The sequence below is a fragment of the Micromys minutus genome (genome assembly GCF_963924665.1).
Source record: "Micromys minutus genome assembly, chromosome: 30".
Classification (NCBI taxonomy): domain Eukaryota; kingdom Metazoa; phylum Chordata; class Mammalia; order Rodentia; family Muridae; genus Micromys; species Micromys minutus.
Window position 1 is genome coordinate 1,508,544 of NC_137965.1, and position 24,451 is coordinate 1,532,994.

General features: G+C 41.7%; 1 protein-coding gene and 1 pseudogene across 2 annotated transcripts in view; one reads left to right on the forward strand and one right to left on the reverse strand.

Annotated features, from left to right (window-relative positions):
- The window catches only part of PDE7B (phosphodiesterase 7B), a 294,818-nt gene that overhangs the window by 254,461 nt on the left and 15,906 nt on the right, over positions 1-24,451 (forward strand). Inside the window, exons 6-10 of the mRNA XM_080941986.1 lie at positions 1,079-1,174; positions 2,997-3,097; positions 4,898-5,029; positions 18,133-18,224; positions 24,183-24,327. Coding sequence (XP_080798112.1) covers positions 1,079-1,174; positions 2,997-3,097; positions 4,898-5,029; positions 18,133-18,224; positions 24,183-24,327 — 566 coding nt within the window. The remainder of the gene's footprint in view (positions 1-1,078; positions 1,175-2,996; positions 3,098-4,897; positions 5,030-18,132; positions 18,225-24,182; positions 24,328-24,451) is intronic.
- On the reverse strand, positions 9,592-10,383 carry LOC308439887 (zinc finger CCHC domain-containing protein 9-like; annotated as a pseudogene). Its single transcript has one exon. The product of its transcript is annotated as a zinc finger CCHC domain-containing protein 9-like (transcript).

A 24,451-nucleotide genomic window follows, 5' to 3' on the forward strand; every position in this document is an offset into this window, starting at 1 on the left:
TATAATCATGATGGTGACAGAAATGTCAACTGAAGCCATCAAAGGTTTTGTTTATCTCAGTTCATTAGCCTGCCACTAACCTACCACAACAGTTCAAAAGTAAACCTCAGAGAAACACACAAAACGGACGCACGCACACACAATAAGACACTAAAATTCATTTATAAACAGCTGTGAAATGCCACCAGACTAGCTTCAGTTATAAGTCTGTGGACAAAGGTGATTTACAGTGCTAACTGTTACCTTTATTTGAAGAGTTCTCAAATAGCTCCAAGACAATAAAATTTATGGAGATCCATTGAACTGGGTACCTGAAAGCAATGTTCCTTGGCAAAACTCAGATTCCACTGAAGATGCTTGGGCAGCCTCTTGATCCATTGCAAAGTCTTAAATAATCTCTGTAATACTTTTTTAAAGTATTAAAAATACCTGTCACCGAGGCATGGTGACACCCAGGAAGCTGAGGATGCGGGACATGAATTTGAGGTTAAGCCTGGACTATGGTATAATGAGACTTTATTTTAATAATGAATTAGCTAGATTATAATTCAAAATAATTATTCTTAGATAAATAATATCCCTTAAATATTGTTAATACAGCTATAATTTTACCCCTCTTCTTGCCTGAATTTTGAAGTATCTCAGTCAGTCTTTTCCTGGATAAGTGTCATAGGATAAATGGAATACTACTGTTGAATAATTTAGTGACTTAAATATCTCTACAGTGGAAAGTAAATTGGGAGTGACTTAAAGCATATTTTGAAGGTCCATGTGTTTCTAAAGTTACATATACATACTCAATAGGAAATTCCTTCATTTAATAATATTTCCCCTCGGGTATAAGAAAATGGGAGCTAATTCTATTTATACAAGATAATGAGAAACCTAGAAAAAGATTGTAATATATATATATATATATATATATAATTTCAAATGAGAAGTGAGGAATTATTCTATCAAAGAACCCTTATTTTGGGGAATATAAATCTTATTTGCTAGTGTTTTGTTGTTATTGTAGTTGGTTGGTTGGTTGGTTGGTTGGTTGGTTAATACAAATGAAGTGTCTTTTCCTCTGCAGGGAACAGTCTGGTAACTCTGTTATGTCACCTCTTCAACTCCCATGGACTCATCCACCATTTCAAGCTTGATATGGTGACCTTGCACAGGTTTTTGGGTGCGACTTTTTTCTTGCATATACCTGTACAACCCCAGGAGTAAGGGCAATGCATAACTCGTTTGTTGCAAGTATCAAGAAACATGAGCTGAACAAAGGAGTCAACGGACATGACATGGGGGAAAGGCCTACACAGACCTACACAGACAGCAACAGACAACCAAGGAATGCTGGGAGGGGGAGAGATAGTCTTCCCCAGGGAAAAGGACACTAACTGGTTATTCAATATCAAATAGCCCCGAAAAGATACACACAAGTAACAAATACAACAACAGGCTGTATTTGTGCATTTATGCAGTTGTATATACATGTGTATGTGTGTGAGTGTGTGTGAGAGAGAGAGTATAGGAGTGTGTGTGGTGTGTGTAGGTGTACAGTGTGGTGTATGTGTAAGTGTATGTGAGTGGTATATGTAGGTGTGTAGTGTGGGGTATGTATATGGTGTGTTTGTGTATGTGTGTAGTGTGGTGTGTGTATAGTGTGTGTGTATATGTGTAGTGTATGTGTGTATGTGTATGTGTGTTGTGGTGTGTGTAATGTATATGTGTGTGTGTTTATGTGAATTTGAAAGAGAGCAAGGCAAAGTACAGAGGTTTGGAGGGAGAAAGGGAAGTAGAATATGATGTAAATATGTTATAATCTCAAAAAAAAAAAAAAAAAACCAGATAAATGAAGTGTTAACCACCAACATGATAGAAAAAGTCCTCAAATTAGTCTGAAAAGATTTTGTCTTAGTTTTTAAATATAACCTACCTGTCCTAAGTCATTGATGAATTGTTAGCTTAATGTGTTGTGCGTATAATACATTAAGGATCTATAAAGAAAACCATCAAGGATATACAAGTGTCACAACAGTTCTGATAAGTCTTTATACTAATAGAATTCCAAGGAGATACTGATGATCCCAACACAATTTGCTAAAAACCTTTAACATGATTTATAACCACGATTTATATTCCACCACTACGGGTGGAACACTTCAGGTAAATCGCCTCTAATTGTTGGGACATTATCATCACCACTTGTTCCACAAGTTACAGACCAACCACGAGGTTTCACTGCTTACCCAAGGCTAGTAAGTGACAGACCTCAGGTAACATACAGGTCGAAGCCCACCATCTTTACACACACCGTTGCCATCACTGCCGCTGCCGCCACCGATCTTTCTCTAAAAATAGTCTAGTTCCTCTTTGGTTCTATAAATGCTCTTATTTATCTCCCCATATAAATTCTCCACGATAGATTTCTAGTTACTTGATTCCTTGCTTCTGCTGCTTAGCACATGTCTGGTTCAAGCCACACTTGTGTGACAGTACCATGAATTCTAAAGCTGACTCAGTGCCATCAGGAAACAGATAGATGCAGCATCTGTCAACAGGGTTATGAGGCACTTACATCTCCTGCATCCTCTTTCAAGGACTGCACGTATTAATACATGGATCATTCAAAGGCAGCGGCACTTGGACTCCGGGCATTGATATAAGAAAGTTGAAGACTGAGGTTAAGTGATTTGTACATCTCAGACGAATGTCAGAGCTGGGGTCAAATGAGACGTGAAGCAAACCTATTGAATAAAAAAGTGCATGCAGCACAGCAGAGACACGTGTAACCAGCCACATGTCTGGCCTTTCACGCCCCTTCCTCCCCATTACAGCCACAATTCAGTGTGAGATTTGTAAACCACCTTCTTTTATAAAGGATTCCTCAGGCTAAACACTTTAGAAGCTCTGATCCTTTAAGTAAAAAGGACCTCAAATAAGTCTTACCTGCTATGTCATTCTAACTTTGATCTTAGCTAACTAAGCTTTCTATTTCCTCCTAGTTATGGTTCAGGAAGATTACCATGGTCACAACCCATACCACAATGCTGTCCACGCAGCTGACGTCACCCAGGCCATGCACTGTTACCTGAAGGAGCCAAAGGTAAAGCAAGACCTAGTGGCCTCCTCAGCCATCTGGAGATGCCAAGTCAGCATATTGCTAAGCACCACAGTACCCAACATTAGGAATCCTTCACAATATGAGTATAAATTATTTATACTAACATTTTCAGTGTCAGCTCTGAAAATCTCACCACATCCATGAAAAGATGTGGATTTTCCAAGATTCCCTTCCATAGTTTATTGACTTTTCAAGGTTACATGAGGCCAGAAAGAAAATCCTAAATCTATTCTCAGTGGTCCCAAAGACCAGCACTTTTGTGATCGGCTTTTACCACAAATACTGCCAGCACTGAGCTTAACTGGAAAAGGCTTCCCAACTTGTGGTTTTTGATCAACAAATCGCACCAAAAGCTCCAGTTTCAAGTCCAATTTCTACTTGGCCAATGGGAAGTTTTGTTTTGGAATCCATGAAAATTTGTGACTGTCCAACACTTCTTAGCAAGCAGGCTCTGATGCAATGGACAACCTAAAGTCAGAGAATAAATTTATAATGAAGGTGTAATACAATGGTTGTTACAATTGGGGTAATTGTTGTTACAATGGGGACAATGGTTGTTACAATGGAGGCAATGGTTGTTACAACTGGGGTAATAGTTGTTACAATTGGGGTAATGGTTGTTACAATTGGGGTAATGGTTGTTACAATTGAGGCAATGGTTGTCACATTAGAGGCAGCTGCTCACTATTAAAGAAATTAGGGTTTTGGTATAATACACAGTAGCAATTTTCTTGAAGTTTTTTTTTTTTTTAAATAATATTCAACTCCAAGAATCTGCTTAGTTCCATCAATTTTAGTGATTCATTTAATACAGAGATGTTTTAACATAAGCTCCTAAAGACAAAGGCATCCAGGGATGAAGCTAGAAGGACGCTGCACACCTGTCAGCCAAAGGTCTTTTCACTCTCCAAATAGTCTACAAATCACATCATATACTTCTGCCTTTTAAACCAGACTTGGAATTTTCCTGTTCGTTTTCCTGGTGGCCAAAATTTAAAGATTCTCATACAATTCCCCCATCCTTTATTCCATATTGAGGAAGTATGCAAATTTTGCAATTCAATCTACTTCTTTCAAAGAAGTAGCAAAGATATAGATATAGATATAGGTATAGGTATAGATATAGATATATATTAGTTAAAATGCACCAGAGCTGGGGGCTAACAGTGGTAGTGTACTTGACAATCACATGAGAGGCCCTAGGTCCAATCCCTAATACAAGCTTTAATCAAAGGATTAAGGGCAGGCAGATTAGATACTTGGTAGGTAAAAACTCTTGTCACAAAAGCCTGACAATCTAAGTTCTGTCCCCAGATCCCAAACTGGAAGGCCACACACGTTCCATGGACTGCACATGCACATAAAAACATATATATACATGCACACATGTGGGGGTGTTTGGAGAGAGAGAATAATAATGTTTTTTACATGAATATTTTAAACAAAGAAACATATATGTATGATTCTAACTTGTTTCTCTACTTGCAACTTACTTTCTCTGAGTAAGGCTGGTTTCTCTGCTTCTCCTGCCCACTAGTCATCAGTATTGCTCACTAGCTATGCCACTGCAACAGCAAGACTTGTTAGCACAAGAGAGAACACACCTCACATTTGCCCAGTCACCTTCCACACCCCTCTTACTCCTGCAGCCCTGAGTGCCTGCCGCCTCACTGGCTGACTCAGAGGGCAGAGGTCTGGCTAACAGACCTGAACAGTATTTCCTTCTGTTTGCTTTATACACACCAAATGCCCTTCTATCAGCAGGATTTTATTTTTTAACAGTTGGCGAGCTTCCTCACACCTCTGGACATCATGCTTGGACTACTGGCTGCAGCAGCTCATGACGTGGACCACCCAGGGGTGAACCAGCCATTTTTGATCAAAACTAACCACCACCTTGCCAACCTTTATCAGGTAAAGGAGAAAAAATTAAAAATTTAAATGCTGAATGAGGAGTCAGTCGCTTCAAGTACACGGCTTGAACCTTCTTGCTCTAAACAATGGCCCTCACTGAAGGTCAACTTCAGTGAAGAGAACCACATCTAAGGATCATGGTTTGAATTAGAGCCAGGCTATCCCCCTGAAGAAAGATAAACTGATGTACAAAGATATCCAAAAACCTCAGTTTGTTCCAAAGCAGCTTTGAAACTTCCCTAAGTCAACGGGATCCAGGAATCTACCCTCTGGTGGCTTAAAGTATGTATCTCTATGGAGACTGTCATATCCCTAGTGGTCAGCTGAAGCTGGATCTTACAGATCTTAAATACTTATGTCCCGTGTGTGGTTCTAATTCAGATTTGAGTCTCTGGACCTATGTCTAAACTTTGTTGGCCTTGGAGCAAAAGATATGTTAAAAGAAAAGAGATGTATTTTGTTGTTCTAAAATAGCTCCCTAATATGATTGGCAGGCCTAAAAAAAATTCTTACTAGTTATATTATTTAAGATATTAAGTCCTATATTACTACTCTCAATATAGTCTTAACTTTCTGGTTTGTTGTTGGTTTGGGTTTTTTGTTGTTGTTGTTGTTGTTGTTTGGAGGTTTTTGTTTTGTTATTGCTATTGTTGGGGTTTTTTGTTTGTTTGTTTGTTTGTTTGTTTTTTGAGGTAAGGGTTCACATGAGCCGGACTACTCTCAGACTTTCTACATGACTCATGCTGGTCTCAAATTCTCAGTCCTGGTGCCTCAGCTTCTCAAGTGCTAGGATTTTTCATCCATACGCTGACATATGAGTTTCTAGTGTAATTCATAGAAGGAGTCATCTATGCCAACTTTAGATTTTGTTTTAATTGTATGATTTTAAAAAACTCTTAATAGATGGTGATATAACAGCAGTTCCATTAAGCAAGAGTTTTCAGCTCAGGGGTTTATCTATCTCCAGTAAGGTACCAACGGGGCGTGGAGAAAAGCCCTTCTCCCTCCACGTGCACAGATAGGAACTACCATTCTGAGGTCTAGGCTCCGTCATGCTTATTGTTGGATATCCTAGGCAATCCGATGGCACATACAGATACAATTGTTGTTTTTGTTTTATGGTGAGCTTAAAAATAAACCAAGAAAGCTGGGCAGAGGTGGGAGGATCGCTGTGAGTTCAAGGCCAGCTTGGTTTCAAACAAGTGTCTGGACAACCAGGACAATAGAGAGAGAGAGACCCTATGTAAAACAAAACAAAAACAAAATGAAACTAATTTCCCAAAACCATCTCAGGAGCTAACTCTGTTGGCTGATGGAGACATAGACATTTGAACAGGGGGAGAAATAAATGACGGTCCTGAGTTACCCCAACCCCCAAAACCCAACAAACTTTCTGTTCCTGCCAACACAAATGCACGCACTCAACAAAGGAAATCTGTCAACTATGGCTGTTTGATCCATCCCAACTAGTGTGCAAACCTACATCATTCTAACTTCTCATTATCCTACAAAATCACACAACCAGTTTCTACTGGTACTGTCTGAACTGTGCCTTAAAAAAAAGGTTATAAAAGTACTTTTTAACGTGTAGTAAATAAAGATACAATATGGACCAGTCAGATGGTTCAGTGAGTAGAGTTGCTCACCTCTGAGTTATCCTCAGTTCAATCCCACATAGCACAAGGGGGCACAAGAAAAATGATTCTGAAGAGTTATCCTCTGACCTACACATATAGACATGCCTGCACACATACACACAAACACACACACACTCACACATGCACTCATATACCCATACACTCATTCACTCACACACACACACACACTCACATACCCATACACTCACTTACACACACAAACACACACACACACACACGCACACACACATACACTCATATACCCATACACTCACTCACACACACACACACACACACACCCTCACACATACACTCATATACCCATACACTCACTTACACACACAAACACACACACACACATGCATACACTCATATACCCATACACTCACACACACAAACACACACACACTCACACATATACTCATATACCCATACACTCACTTACACACACACACAAACACACATACACACTCACACACTCATATACCCATACACTCACTCACTCACACACACACACACATACACACACACACACACACAAATATTTCAAGAGATATAAACTGTTTTCTCATTCAGACAAATCAGAAGGAGGTATTCCAGATGCTAAAGCCATAAAACTAAAAAAATGTCAAATATTAATAACAAAGAGTTAAGTTCCCACCAGTAATAAAAACAGAATCTCAAAACAGATATTCCAATCTGATTCAGGTACTGAAGACTTTCTCAAAATAGTCAATTCTTTTGGTTTGGGTTTTTTTCCCCCCCAGGACAAGGTTTCTATATGTTGCCCTGGCTGTCCTGGAACTTGCTCTGTAGAACAGGCTGGCCTCAGACTCAGAGCTCTGCCTGCCTCTGCCTCTTGAGTGCTGGGATTAAGGGCATGTGCCACCACCACCCAACTATAATAAATTGTTTACTCAAAGTTTTAGAAATACAGGTCATGTTTAATAATTTTTATTTTGATCTCTTTATTAAAAGCAGATATTCTAATACAACAAAATTTCCAGAATTTTCAATGCAATATATAATCACATATATTCTTAACTAGTGACTTTTTATTGCATAGATTAGTGGGGAATCTAGGAATCCAAAAATGAATAAGACATACTCTCTACCCTAAACTTTAATTCAAATTCAAATGCTCAAAATATGACTTATCCTAACAAACTTAATTGTAGTTTAAAGGGGGTTTGAAGAGTTAACTAAAGACCATATATAGGTGTAGGGTTTTGTTTTTGTTTTTGTTTTTTTTAAGATTTTACTTGGTGCAGTGAAGTGAGCTACTACTCTCTTCAGAAGACAGAACAGTCTAGACTGTGTGGTCTGAGCCATGACAGGAAAAAGAAGGAGACTAGAAAGGGACCATTTGTAAGAGGGCTCAGAAATACATATACAAATAAGCTCAAAACGATACAGTCGCTTACACATCTAATCAACCAAAGAACCACAGAGGAGAGGAGCCATGATTTGTGCGGCTGTAAGAACACCCTGTGTGACTTCACTGCAGTCCAGACTAACCGTAAGTAGACTGTGAGACCGCCTCCTCTCCTCCCTCTAAAGGCTTCTCCTTCAGGTCTGATAAAGATCTTGGCATAAGGTGCATGCCTTTGCCCTGAGATAAGGTGAGAGCCAGGGCAGCTGCAGTGAAAGCAGGGTCGGCAGAGGGCACCCCCCATCGCCCGCAGTCTGGACCAGACCCACAAGCCCGAGTGCCACCCAGGGTCAATGTGAAGACACTGTAGGCACTCACTCAGTGTGAAAGCAGTGGTATGTCAAGGAAGGTGGACAAGAGGGACAGAAGCTCGTGAGAGAAAATCCCCGGAAGTTGTTGTCTATGCCTCCACACGCCAACATTATCATCATCCTACACACAGAGTCACAGACAGGTTCAGTGACGTGCAAAATATACACATCAGATTTAAGAGTGGTTACCACAGTTAGTGGCTACCACAAAGAGAGTTGACTCCATTTTAATTTAAAATGCACTTCCTCTTGATAGGTTCCAACTGTGTATTAACTACAGACAGATAATATAATGTTTAAATCTTCCATAAAACTTTACGATTATCCCATTCTATGATATTTAGCAGAAGTGTAGGTGGTTTACCAAGCCATCGCCTACAGGCAATTGGGGTGTGGATTAACAATTCAAACTCCAGTTACTTAGTTAGTTTGGTTTTTGGAGACATTGTTTCTCTGTGCAGTCCTAGCTGTCCTTGAACTCACTTTGTAGAAACTTAGGCCACACTGGCCTCAAACTCACAGAGATCCTTTCCTGCCTGAGTTCTGATTAAAGGCATGTACCTCCATTGCCTGGCCTCCTTTTTATTTTTTTTATTGATTTATTTTGACAAAAGCCTGATAAAATTTTATTCAGTACTCAAAATTACAGATTTTGTGACAACATACAAATAAATTTTTATTACAATAAATTGATACTCTGAACTAAGAGCATATAACAAAATATTTATTCACAAGCTGAAAGGCATATGGTTAGTTTAGGGGTCAATTTTGATTCATAATTTACATTTGTAGCGATGACTGCCACCATCAGGGATCAAGGCACTTCATTATTTCTAAGTTCCATCTGTTAAGATCTGCTCTTAGGCACCTGTAATTTCAGTACTCTGGACGCTGAAACAGGGTTATTAGTCTGAAGCCAACCTGGGCTACAAAGAATTTGTTTCAAATACAGACAAACACACAGGCATAGAGAGACATACATACATACATACATACATACATACATACATACATACATACATACATACATACATACAAACAATACAGACAGACAGACACACACACACACACACACACACACACACACAGATATAAAGGGTATAATTAATCACTCTGTACTTTCTGATGGAGTGTTGGCGACCTGGCCCCCGTCAAGGTCAGAGTCATGTGTACCGAGTCTTATCAAAAGTTAACGACTCTGGGTACTTTCGTCTTAGGTCTCTGTGGTTCGGGCACATCCGGGTCTTCGTAGTCTGCACCCATCCCCTTGGCCCAGCGACCAACTGTGACGATTCGATCTGAGTTCTGATTTTCAGGGTAATCTTTCTTGAAATGTTCCACAGAGTTTACAGCCGCCACCGTCAGCATAGACTCCTTTAGTATTATCGGGGCAGGATCTGGATAGGTGTCCCATTTCTCCACAGACAAAACATTTTGCAAAAGGAAATTCACCAAGCGCAGGGTCCACGTTATCTCTGCACTTCGTCATCTCGTGCTCCGGGGACCCGCAGCGGTAACAAATGCCGGCGCCCATGTCCTGACTCTCTAGTACAGCTGGGCAGTCGGCAATTCCATGGCCAGGTTGTCGAGAGTGAAAACATACCATTGCATTCTTCTTTGCTGCCTGTCTCTTTAGCCGCCTTTCTTCCTGGCGACTGTTCTTCTTTAAGGCCACTGCAAGTTCTTCCCTTACTTCCCGGCTGTCAGCTGCTATCAGCTGTCCACTGTGAAGCACCTGTGAGCTCTGCTTCAGGTATTCCATGAACCCGTTCACATCTTCATTCGGATACTCTTTTCTTCTTGTTCTTTATGCGTTTTGCTTGAGGTACATCGTTTTCTCACTGATTTGACATTGCTTATGACTTGGAGGGTTTGGGTTGCTCTCTCCGCAGATCCCTTCTTCATATCCTCCCATGATGTTGCAGACAAGGGTCTCTTACTATTTGAAGTACTGACTCTAGCCCACCCAGTCATGGTTGGATCAGAGGTACTTAATCGATCCCGTGTGAATCCTCCCCCTCCTTTTTATTTTAAATGACAGTCCAGGAGGAACAGTCTCTATGGCAGCTCCTCAAATCTCTAATTAAAAAGAAAGATTATTCATGCCCTTATCATTTCCGCAGGATGAAAGGTATTCTAGGTAGAGAATTAAACTCTGTCAGCTTTGGGCATGAATGAAGGAAGGACCATCAAGCAGCCGTAAAGCAGGGTTAGAGGTTTGTCAACACCAAGATCTTATTTTGAGGTCAAGATGTTCCTCTTCCTCAGAGACACCCAGATGAGGCCCTTGGGGTGTCTCCAAGGAGACCATTTGGTTTGTTAGGCGAGAGCCAGGCAGAGAAACTGTTATTTCCAGAGTCATTTTGTGAGCAATTAAGAATGAAAACACAAACCACATTCACGCTGTTGTTTTTCTTCCTGTATCCTCTAGTTTTAAAAGTGGGGAAACATCTGATTTCTTTGGATACCAGACTCTCAGTTTATCAACATCACTCTAAGTATTTTCATCAAAGAAAGCATCCAGTAAATAGACTGGGACAGCCAGCCATAGCAGCACAGGCCTGCAATCCCAGCTACCCTAGGATATGGGGGCAGCAGGGTTGCAGATTCAAGGTCAGCCTGGGCAATTTAGAGAGACTTCGTCTCAAAATATTAAGGACAAGGAAAACTGGAAGCCTCTTGAAAGCCTGTGTTGGTGGTTTACTCAATGCCAGCAATCAAAGAGCTTGTGTTGTCTCTGGGACATGCCATAGTTGTTTTATTGTGGTAAGGGTTTTGTTTTGTCCAGATCAAAATTCTAATAGTTCTTGTGGCCACAAATGCAGGGTTTTTATTCCTTCAACATTAAGATGAAGATTATTCTTGGGCTCAAGAGATTGTTTATTTGGTTGCCATGCAAGCAGGGGAACCAGAGTTTGAATCCCCAGCACCCACGTGAGAGTCAGTTCTAAACACAGCACAGCAGGAAACAGGATCCCTGAGACTCTCTGCCACTCTCATAGAAACTTCCAGTTCTGGGTTCAGGGAGAGGTCCTGTCTCAACAACAAGGTGTAGAGCAATAGAGGAAGATACCTAAGGTCAGTCAGTAAGCTCTAGATGCATATGTGCAGAAGACTACTACACACACACACACACACACACACACACACACACTAAATAATGAATGATTTTTAAAAGCTTATTCTAAAACTGCAGATGTGTGGAATCTGAGCTATAAGGACATATTACCACTGGACAATGTGAAATTACTGACCTGATCCTTCTCCAGGGCAGACAGTTTGCTGCCTGATATATTTTCCCAAACTGGCTAGGGTATCAGGGGACATGAGGGTGGGACCATCCTATCATATATTCTCAGCCCACTGGTCATGTCTGAACTTTGTCTTCTTACTCTCCATCTGCTTTTCTGGGACTACGGGCTGGGCCGCTGTGAACATCAGATACACTTATCACAGCAGGGCTGTTCCAGTTCCAGGGACAAGCCATTGTCACCTCTGATCATTCTCTAGGGATACCAGTGACTGGCCTGATGCTCACCCTTGCTTTTCCCTGGCCCAGGACATAGCCATCTTCCTGCCTTCCTGTATCCACATTACTGGGTGTTGCCTGGTTACAATACTTTCCCCACTGTACAACCAAAAGAGGTTTCCTCAAACCCAATTCTGGCCACACAGACTTCTGTTAAAGATGATCTCCAAGATTCTGTAAATAGCTAAACCTTGTGTATAGGCACCAACCTTGGGATTCTCACCACAGCCTTGCCTTCCACCAAGCCTTCTTTCCCACCACTTCCCCTTCCTGCCCCAGTAAGTCACAAATCAGAAATATTTTTTCATTTCTCTCGTTCCTCTATTCATCCAACAAATATTCATGGAAAGCTTAATATTTGCCAGGTGCCCGAATGCAGAAGATGACCGAAGCAAACAAAAATCTCTACTTTCTCCCAGGCAAAATAAAAAATAACTAAGCAAAGTATGTAGTCTTTTATAAACACCACAATTTCTGAAACAAAGTATACAACCAAAGAAGAGAGATACAAAGTATATCTTGCTTCAGGTCTCCACACAATTACTCCTCCTGCACTTTTGTAACCAAAGGCACTATCATGTGGTATAGTCTGCTCAAATATAGTGTCTGTAATCTCTGGTTCCACTTTGGCTCACTCAGCCTCTGATCTCATCTTGGACATCTTTTTCTCCTTGACATCTCCTGCCTCTAAAGATCCATCTTCCCTGTGTCTCCTGCACGAGCTCAGTGTTCTCTTCCCTGGTTCTCATGTGTACCGTCAAGACTGCCATTGCCAGGCCAGACGCTCACGTCTCAGATGGACAGCACGTCTCTGGCTTGTCTTCACTCTTTGTTGCCAGTGTCTGGCACACAGCCAGCGTTAGTGAATGTTCCATCCTTTTTCCTGATGTTTGCATTGATGTTACTCGGTGTAAGCTGGGTAAACTATGCAAGATGGGATGGTTTTGAAATTGTTCATAGTGATCTGACGTATGCTCTGCAGTTAGCAAATGCTACCTCATGTTTTACTCCTGGAGTCACTTAATTGGTTGTCTGTGAACACATAATGTAGAAGAGCCAAATGCTATGATAATTTAAAAATATCTTTGCCTTGAACAAAAGTCTTGAGATTTCACAGCAGAACATTCAGAGTCTGGCTTCTGCTAGAGACTGACCCAAAATTTAAATCTTGTTCCTTTTCTTTAAGCCTTTCAACATTAGGGTGCTCAGTCTGCACTCAACAAACATTTACTTCTTTATGTGACACTGTGGCCTAGGCCTACAGAGATGAATAAGAAATGTTCCTTGTCCTCCATAGTAATCATGGCTAGGAAAAATTTCCAAAGTCACATGCATGCCCTTGGGAATGCAGGAAGCTTTCTAAGCAGTGCTGAGGCTTCAACAGTGCAGAACCCATGCTTAGGCCTCCCATTAGCCTGCCTGGAATGGGCCAGAGAGGCTATAAGTCAAAGTTCTACTCCCTCAGCCAGTTTACCAATCACCCTCCTCCATCTTACAGAAGACGGGCATGCCTCTTACCTATTCTGAGGCTGAACCATTAGAAATATAAAAATCTTTCCTTTGCTTGAGGTTCCAGAATCCCACCCACGTTGGTCCCCTAAAACGGCTACCAATAACTTTGATTGTTTAGCATAATTTCTTCCCAAATTTGCAATACTCCTGTGCTTTTAAAAGCCCGTTAGTTACTAATAACAATTACATTATAAACTCAATCTCAAAAAAATCATTTAATTCTTATAAGCCCAAATTAGGAAAATCTTTTAAATTGGAATTTCTGCTCTCTAGCCCTGTTTTTGTTGCAGAGGATTATGGTGATATTCTAATAGAAGATTTCACAGATCTAAATATGTATCATTAAACTAAGATCCCGGGACTTGAGGAGATGGACCAGTGAGTAAGTGCATTTGCTATGTGAGCTTAAGGACCTGAGAGTTTGAAGACCTAGCACTGTGTGAAAAGCTGGGTGTGGCAATACACCAATATAACCCTAGCACTGGGGTAGGGAGGAGGCAGAGGCAGAAGGCTCTCTGGGGCTTGCTGACCATCAGCCTAGCTCCAGGCTCAGAGGGACAGGCTTTTTGAAATAAGAGAGACAATAATAAAGAAGAATATTCAGTGTCCTTCTCTGGCCTCCACATGGATATAAGCACAGGTACACATAAACATGCACAAGCATACACACATACACACATATATATACACACACAGACACATGCATACATACACAGGCACACATACACACATACATACACAGGCACACACATACACAGGTACATGAATACACACACAGGCATACACACACATGCATATGCACATAGGCACATATATACACACACACACATACACAGGTACATGCCACCCACACACATAACAATAGGTAAGTAAATAATAAAACTCTTTGAGGAACAGACTGAAAATGAAAGGTCCAGGCTGGTGATTTAGCTCAGAAGGAAAGCATATGCCTAGCTTGGCACAGGGGAGGGGAGGTCTTGAGATCAGGTCTCATAATCAAGAAAGGAGAGAAAACAGCAGTAACAGCAGTAAATTTTGATTTAAAATTTCTGACTTAAATAATACATTATTCATGTGGGGTTTTTTTTCCCCAAGGAGAAATGAACAGGCATTAAAAGTAAATGGTATTTTGATTCTCTGAATATATTTAATATGCACAACTATGGTGATGAAATGCTAATGTTTACAAATAAGTGGGCGTGACTGGACCACTTTCATTTTTAGATATCAATTCTGAAAAGCAAGGGCAAAATTAAATCTGATTATAGGTATTTGTTAGCTTATAAAGCTCTGGCTTCTGGGTGCTTAGATACTGCAGCACAGAGAAAACACTTAGAAGGCAACAAGAATCATGGGCATAATCCCAGGTTTTAATACTGCAGGCATGAGTTGAAGATGCTCCTCACAGGTCATTCTACCTGAGGTAAAAACACCCAAGTGCCCCGTGAGGGTTAAGTGTGGTTAAATGAAGCTCTTGGCCCAAAGGTGCTGCATGGTGTACCCCTTCTCTTCACTGATCTTCATTTCTTGCTATCTTGAAGGTAGAGGAGTGGCCCTGGTCACTACATTGTCCTGACCAGGCTGTTGTTTGTATAAGACGCTTCCCACATGGGTCCGTTTGCAATCACACGCTCTCTCTTCACGGGTGCCAGCCTCCCAGCTCCACCCTACTCTCATTCCCTTGGTACTCCAAATACACTTCACCAGCAAATTTCCGGTTTCCTTGTAGTCCATCTGCAGAAGATGGTTAATGAAGATGCTAAGTCAGGGTGGCATAGGCTGCCGTACAGAACACTACCTAAGGCCAGCCTCCTAATGCTCATATCTCATTCAACAGAGATGTGGTGTCATTTGTCATTAGGTCTTGTTACAATTTTTTTTTTCTTGGCCCCTTGAATTCATGTGAGGTAGCTCATGCCTCTATCTGCTTGACTAAGTCTGGCAAGTGAACTCATGAGCAACTGAATTAAATGTCACTGCAGGACTGAACATCTGTTACATCACGCTAACCTATCGCTCTCTCTGCTCAGAAATCTTTACACTCCAAACAAATTCGTCTAGCACGTTACTCCTAACAAACATTCCCTTTTGTTGAGTCTGGCTCATGCCCAGAAGGAAATAATAGACCAGTGGATGAAAGTAATAAAATTTCCATCACTGATTCAAACACAGTCAAGTGGTAAATAAAAATAACAACCGCTTGGGAAGAGAGAGGCAGTTGCAATACAGTCTCTCCAGACGGGCTCAAAGCAGAGCCTCACAAAGTTCGTCACAGCAGAATCCTGGAGAGATTTAAGAAGCAAGAATATGTGTGTTTTATATTTTCCCTAAACTGTGTGTGTGTGTGTGTGTGTGTGTGTTTTAGGGGACCCTGGATTGTGTCACTCACGGGGGCTCTCTTTCCATTTGCTAAGAACACGTTGGGGAAGTGTATGATTTGTTTTGATCTGGTTAGGTTTTTGGTTTGGTTTGGTTTGGTTTGGTTTTTTTAAGCTAGTTATCTGGGAAATGAAATCTCAACTGAGGAAATGCCTCCCTCAGATTGGCCTGTAGGCGAGCCTTTGGGGCATTTGCTGATTAACATTGGTGTGTAGAACCCAGCTCACTTGGGGGCAGTGCGACTCCTGGACAAGTGGTCCTTGGTGAGCTACGAAAGTTGGCCAAGCAAGCCTCAGGAAGTAAGTTAGCAAGCAGCATCCTATGGTCCCTGTTCAGCTCCCGCCTCCAGGTTGTTGCTCTGCCTTCCCTCAGTGAAGACTGTAAATTGTAAGGTAAGACACTCCCATCCCTCCCAGTTGCTTTTGGTCATGGCCTTTGCCACAGTAAGAGGAAGCAAATTAGAACAATGGTTTCCCTTGCTTCTGTGCCTTCCTATCTTTTGAACAGTGGTAAAACATACCATCTCAACCACTCTGGAGGAATGTGACTCAGTGGTATTGCGTGCAGCTATGTCCCCGGCTTGCTTAGCTGACTTTCTTAGCTCACCTAGGAACACGTGCCCAGGAGTGGCACTGTGAGCTAGGCCCTGCCACACCAATCACTGACCAAGTGCAGCTATAATGATACGTAGTCACCATGGCCCTGTGTCTCTAGAACATCTTATAAAATTCTATATCCATCCAGCAAGAGCTCCCGCCCTCTGTCCCTCACTCTGTCTCTACAACTGTCACTACATAAGGCACCTCTTGTAAATGCAAAAAGAAAAACAGTTTTCTTTCACATTTAAATAATGTCATCTTTTATATTTTTTATGAAGTTAAAATTGCTCTAAAATAGTACAGAGGCCAGGCTTGGTGGTATACACACTGATAATCCCAGAACTCCGCAGCCCGAGGCAGGAAGGATTGAAAGCTAAAGGCTAGCCTGGGCTAAATGCTAACTTTGAGGACAGCCTATAAGCTCTGTAACTCTATTTTAGGAAAACCAAAAACAGAAAGAAAAAGAAAAAGCACTAACAGTAAGCTTAGAGTAGAAGCTAAACATAATTGATGTTCCCAGAAGTGAGATTTATCAAAATAACTGGACAGGGCGTCAACTGTAGATCTCCTTCCACAGACTTCGAAAGCTAAATGCCATGGTTCTCATGGAAGTAGACAAAGCTATCCCCTTAATAGTGGTTCTTAAACCTAAGTGCACATAAAAGTTCATCCTGGTGGCTGCAGAGATGGCTCAGCAGGTAAGAGCTCATGCCACTCCTCAGAGGACACAAGAGTCCTAACAGTAGAGTAGTATTACAGCTACTAGTATTCCAGCTCCAGGAGACCTAATGTCTTCTATGACTTCCGAAGTTACCCAAATTCATGTTTCATGTGCGCATATATATATATGTATATATGTATGTATGTATGTATGTATATGTGTGTATATGTATATATGTGTATATGTATATATGTATATGTGTATATATGTATATATGTATACACACACATAGATATGTATATATACAAAATAAAAATCTTTTTGAAAGATTTATTTTTTTATTTTATGTATACGAGTACTCTGCCATTGCCTTCAGACACACCAGAAGAGGGCATCAGATCCCATTACAGATGGTTGTGAGCCACCATGTGGTTGCTGGGATTTGAACTCAGGTCGTCTGGAATAGCAGTCAGTGCTCTTAATTGCTGAGTCGTCTCTCCAGCCTCCCACCACCCTTTTTTTCCCAGAATCTTTTAGTAAAAGAAACACCACCTAACAAATAACCAAAACAACGCTGAGTGGGACTCAGACGTCTGAATGTGTTGCCAGGGGCCGTGAGAGTGTGGCTATGGGAGGACCTTATCAGCTACAGTCAGCAGATTAGACCGGAAGTTGTGACAACTGCCTCTGCTCTGCTTGATCACGTGATCTCGGATGAAGTCAGAACTATAGCGTGCTGACACCTATTACAACCTGCTTCACTCTGGTCTTCCACATGTAGGGTCACTCGGGTAAGCTGTAGAAAGCAGGAACAGAGGACATGTTATTTGAAACAGAATTGGTCAACCTAAACTCCAAGTTACCCTGCAGTCCCAAACATCACTGCAGCCTGAGAGCGAGGCTGAGGGCTTCTCACCTCGGTCTTCTTTTCTGGGCCTTTGTCTGGAAAGAAATTATTGGCTGTCCCCAAGGTGTGCTCAACTGTGAAAGATTGTCATCTAACTCTTGTCCTCTTGTATAGCCTGTGTTTTCTTTCCTCCTAGAATATGTCTGTACTGGAGAATCACCACTGGCGATCTACAATCGGCATGCTTCGGGAATCACGGCTCCTTGCTCACTTGCCAAAGGAAATGACGTAAGTGCTCTAGAGAAGCAGATGGATGTGCACACGGTAAAGATAAGTCACGTTCTCCAGGGCGTGCTGGGGACCCACATCAGGAGCAGGGAGCCAGCTGCTGGGTTTCCTGCCCTTACTTGATTGTCCAGCCGGAGATGTGGTGTCAGGTACCGAAACCTAGAAACTGGAATCTCTGTGCACTTTGAAAAGGCCTCGATGGCCTGAGGTCAGAGGAAAGGGTAATAAGCAGCCCTCTGTGTTCACACTCCTCGGCAACACGGCTCCGCTCTGCCAAATTCCTGTCCCTTATGTTAGCAAAACTGTCCTCCCGTTTAGATACAAAGAATAAATATTTGTCAGGAAAGAACATAGAAATTTGCAAACTAGATTAAGGACTAGTCCAGTTAAGTGCGCTTTATGCCTGCCTGTCTCTGGGCAAAGTAGGAGTCAGAAATGTTTTGTGAAGCTGTGTGTAGCCTGTTACTATATTTCTAGCAATGTGAAAGCTGAGGCAGGAGGATCACTGTGGGACTGAGGGTAACCTGGGCTACAGAGAAAAAAAAACTTTCTCTTCAAAAAATAAATAAGACATAGTAAATTAAATGGATTTGTCAACTGATTTGATCAGACAAATTTTGTTACTGATCTGCTTAATGTTTTTGTTGTTGTTGTTGACTGTTTGTCTTTTTATTTGTTTATTTTTTCCAAGACAGGGTTTCTCTGTGCTGCCCTGACTTTCCAGGAACTTGCTCTGTAGACCAGGCTGGCCTTGAACTCAGAGATCCTCCTGCCTCTGTCTCCCAGGTGCTGGAATTAAGTGTGCACCACCATGCCCAGCTACCTTTTGCCTTGTAAACAGAAAACAAGACTTTTCACAGTCTACTCTGTGTCTGGCATTTTTCTCATGGCCCCAACTTAGCCAAAACTGCTTTACAATACCACTACTAATTCTGATCTCCTTTATGGAAATGTGTAGGACCCAAGGGAGTTAGGTGAGTGACAAAGTCAGCCATTGTCTTACGAACGGGTGGGAACTTAATGTCCTGGTCGGAGTGATGTTCTACGGTAGGATAGGCAGTATTTTCTGCACTCATAGTGTTTTCTGGGACATGTATGCATTTCACATGTATCCCCAGCTCTGAAAGGAATGTTCAGCTTGTGAGAAGAACTGAGCGCTTATTAAAAAAAAAAAAAAAAAAAAAAAAAAACAGACAGACAGGAAAAGGAGGGTGGACAGAAAGAGAATATAATGAATAACTGGGAAAGCAGCAGCAACGGAGCTAATATGACCAACCTTCCCCAAACCGTCCCTCTAACCCTTGCTGTCCAGTCAGGAGCCTCACACTCACACCCCTCACACTCACTCCCACAGACTGCACTCAAATACCACTTACCACTGAGCCACAGTGTCTTTCTGAGATACTGTGTTACAAATTGCTGTCGACTAGATGTTACACAGTAATGATCCTGAACAGACTTTAGAACAAAACCTATATTCATCATTATTAGCTTTTCTACCTTCAAGGAAGTCATTTAAGGTTATTTTTCTGACCTTTAAAAGCCAGAAACATTAAATGCAGAAACTACAGAAAGTTAAAAAAAAAAGGCACTCACTTGAACAATAATGAGTTGTCGCTTTTAAAGCACAAAACAGTAGACAGAACTGATAGGTCCGCATAGTCCAAAGAAGAAAACACAAGTACTGGCCACCCTGTCAGTGAGGAACAGGCAGCGTTGGCGCAGCAGCTGTATTTCCTTTCAGTATGTCTAGTGCAGCCATGTTTTGGCACAATGCAGGACATGTGTGCAGGTTTTGTTTGGTTTTCTTTTCCGGTTTTTGTTTTTGCTCTGCTTATGTATGAATGCTGCGTGCACTCAGGTAAACTCAGAGGCCAGAAGAGGGTGTTGTCACTGGAGCTAGAGTTAGTTACTGCCACTTGTGAGCCCTCCATGTGGGTGCTGGGAAGCAAACTCAAGTTCTCGGGAAGAACACCAAGGGCGCTCAACCACTGAACATTTCTTCTCCATCCCTTCTGTTTAGATTGGTTTGAGACAGGATCTCACGTTGGAACCCAGGCTGATCTCAAACTCCCAACAATTCTCTCACCTCAGTCTCTCAAGTGATGAGATTAAGGGAAATGGTCACCACACCTGGCTTACATTATACTTTCTAGCCTAGTAGTACCTTTACTAAAAAAGCTTTTTTCTACACCATCCAATGAGTTACTGAAAGCTATTGTGTTGACTGTTGTGTACAAATTGTATACTATAATTTTCAATATTGTATACAAATAGATATAATTATTCACTATTGTTTGGAAATTAGGTGGTTTCCAAATTATTTCATTATAAATAACATTTTTTATTTTATAATAAAAGTAAAATAAAAGGAAATTAAACTAATGCTATATTGTGCTTGAGACAGTAATCCATCGATATCTATCTGATGAACACTTTACACTAGTTCTCAGTAAGTTTACAAAGTGCCCATCAGATATTTGGATTCTAATTTTATCTGTAGTTTGTAGGAAAAATATCAGAAATCCCAGTGCGGAGTTTCTAGTTGCCTCAGACTGTTTTTTGGATGAAACACACACACAATGTTTATATTTTTAAACACGTCTTAGGCAGCACAAAGGCTGGGCAGCTGCCTACCCTCCAGGTTATTAGAATCTACCTTCCTATCTATAACCCAAGTTATTACTATGTTTCATCTGAGCTGCTCTTAGTTCTAACTGGTCAGCCCACACAGACACGATTTTATGGCTCAGCTAACACATGGCAGCTCTCCTGTCTCTTCTCCTCTAAGTTCTTCTTTTAGTCTATAGTGACTTCTATTTTTCCTTCATGGCATTCTCCTGAGGCCTGAGAAAACCTCAACCCCGTCTATGTCTCTTCTCTTTTGGCTGACGGCATCTTTATTCACCTATCAGAATTAACTTGGAGGTGGGGCCCCAGGGGCTGAATGTTGACTCTAGGTTTTGGGGGCCGACACTTATCATTACAATAAATAATAAAAGATAAACCTCAACAATTCCAGTCCCGCTTTTATTCCAATAACAACATGGAGAGTAGGCAGCTGCCCAGCTATTGTGCTGCCTAATGCGTACTTAAAAATATAAAGGCTGTGTGTACTTTTCATGCAGGAGCACAAATGGTCAAAGGCAGGTAAAAACCCCGTGCCAGGACTATTAATATTACTTACTACAATAGTTTGGTTCATGATTTAAAATGCTCGCTCACATATGCTCATGCCGCCACAACGCCATAACAGAATAAGGCATTATTTTGAAGTAAGGGATTTTTGTCCTTGAACTGTCGCATGGATGACTTGATTTTGAGGTGCAGGATTTATAAAACATGATCAATCTGCACATATGTAGCAGATGTGCAGCTCAGTCTTCAGGTGGGACTCCTAACAGCAGGAACAGGAGTTGTGTCTGCCTCTGTTCCTGCCTTTGGACCCCTTTCCCCTAACTGGGCTGCCTTGTCTAGTCAATAGGAGAAGGTCAACCTAGTCCCACTGCAGCAACTTAAGATGCCAAGGTGGGGTGATATCCATGGGAGACCTCCCTTCTCTGAGAAAAAGAGGGGTAAAGATGAGGGGGGAGCTGGAGAGATGGGGATGCTGGAGAGATAGCTCAGTGGTTAAGAGCACTGACTGCTCTTCCAGAGGTCCTGAGTTCAATTCCCAGCAACCACATGGTGGCTCACAACCATCTGTGATGGGATCTGATGTTTTGTTACCATATGCAACAGTAGGATAAGTGTCTTTACATCATAGATCTTTCTAGGTACATCTTGCTAACACATTAATATCAGTTTGTAGAGGAGCTTTGTTAATTTTTATTTTATGTGCATCGGTGTTTTTCTACATGTCTGTCTGTGTGAGGGTGTCAGATCTTGGAACCACAGACAGTTGTGAACTGCCATGTGGGAGCTGGGAAATTGAACCTGGATCCTCCAGAAGAGCAACCAGTGCCCTTAACCCTGAGCCATCTCTCCAGCCCCACTCCTGCTTACACACCCAAGATACACTGTTGTGCCTGGAAGTACAAAAGCAGTTTTTGTAGCAGTCAGAACCTAGGAGCGGCTGAAGTGGCTCTTGAGCATGGATTCACATTATAGTACATGGGGAACGAGACACTGATGGGAATTGTGTATTAGAACCTACATAACAGCACAGATGAATTTGGAAGCATAGTATCAAGCCAAAAAGGTGAGACATGAACCAGGCATGGTGGCATACTAGTAAAATTCCAGCATTCGGGAGGTGAAGGCAGGAGAGCCAGAGGTCAAGGTCAGCCTCACTACAAAGTACCTTAAAAGGCCCAGGCTGAACTATATAAACAAGAAAAGAGGCAACATGCTCTAGCCATGTATGTGCACTATATGTATGTATGTAGTATGTATGTATGTGGTATGTATGTATATACTGGTAGCACCAACTACACTCAAGTTAACCAAAAGAGGGAGAAATATAAAATTGGGAGAAATGTAGATCATGGTAAGGGGGTTGAGAAGAGCTGAAAGGAAGGGATGTGTGTGGGGGGGTGTTCCAGTGAAAATACATTTGTACACATGTATGAAATTCTCAAAGAATAAAATTATGTTTAAAAATAAATAATACAAAGCCCAACTACAAAATGGGATGGCAAGACATATTAAAATATACCATATTGTGTACTATGTTATGCCATATCATATACTATATAACTTAAAGTTTGAAGGTAGCTGAAGTTAAAGCATTTTGCTAAACATGCACAGTGGCAGTTACTGTAAGTAGAAAAGGAATGAAGTGTAGTCACAGGAGGCTGGAGACGCAGGGATGGAAGAGGCGGGGGATCCCCTTGCAGACAATGTCCCTACACGGGTATCTTGACTCATTAAATGGCACAGCCGTGACTTATGCACATGGCTTCGATTCATTCCATTTCTAAATGTGAACTTTAAACACGGTTACTGATCAGTCCTTCCTTCCCCCGGACTGATTTCTCCTGTGCCATTTGTATACTGATGACTCTTTCCTGCCCCTGACTGATTTCTCCTGTGCCATTTGTATACTGATGACTCTTTCCTGCCCCTGACTGATTTCTCCTGTGCCATTTGTATACTGATGACTCTTTCCTGCCCCCGGACTGATTTCTCCTGTGCCATTTGTATACTGATGACTCTTTCCTGCCCCTGACTGATTTCTCCTGTGCCATTTGTATACTGATGACTCTTTCCTGCCAGTTGACAGTGGTGTCTTAATCACCTGTTCTGATTTTAAGTTCTAGCGTCTCTTTCTGCCAGTCGATTTATTGTTACCGACTCGCTCCATCCCATGGTGCCATCTTCCAAATCATGACCATTAGTGTGGAAAGACAGCTTACTGGTTATCAGCACTGACTGCTCTTCCAGAGGACTGGAGTTCAGGGCACAGCACCCACCAGAGCTCACAACCACCTGTAATTTCAGCTGCAGAGAATCCAATACCCTCTTCTGGCCACTGTGGGAATTGTTCTACATGTGACATGACACATAGACACACACAAACACATACATACATACACATAAAAGTATAAAATATAAATATTTGTAAACATTAAGACAATTGCTACCACCTTTTCTTTCTCTATGAACATCTTAATTTCAAGTTACTCTGAACTCTCAGAAGGTACAACCCAAACTCCTATGATTTTTTTTCCCCAAGTCTTTTTGTGTCCCCCTTAGGGCAAGCTTTTCTTTATCATTCTCTCAAATTTCCCCAATGGCAACCGTGGAAATGTGTAATGAACACATCCTCATCCACATGAGGTTTCAGTCCCTCCACGTAGCCCTGACAGAAGACCCCCTCTCAGGCTGTGAGGGCCTGGGATGCTGTGTGATAAACAAAGGCTAAAGAGACAAGCCACGGGGTGGTAAGAGAATCGATCATCCTGAGTGGGGTTTGCTGTGTGAGTGTGACTCTCTCTTTTGTTCTTGGGGATGCAGACAGGATATCGAACAGCAGCTGGGCTCCCTGATCTTGGCCACAGACATCAACAGACAGAATGAATTTCTGACCCGCTTAAAAGCTCACCTCCACAATAAAGATTTGAGACTGGAGAATGTACAGGACAGACACTTTATGCTTCAGGTAAGCAACAAAGGCCACCTAGCCTGGTCAAGGGAAAACACTTAGGGATGCAATCAATGATTTTAGCACGTTTGAGAAGGAGCTACAAGCCATGGAAAAGTAAGAGCCATGACCTACTTTGTTA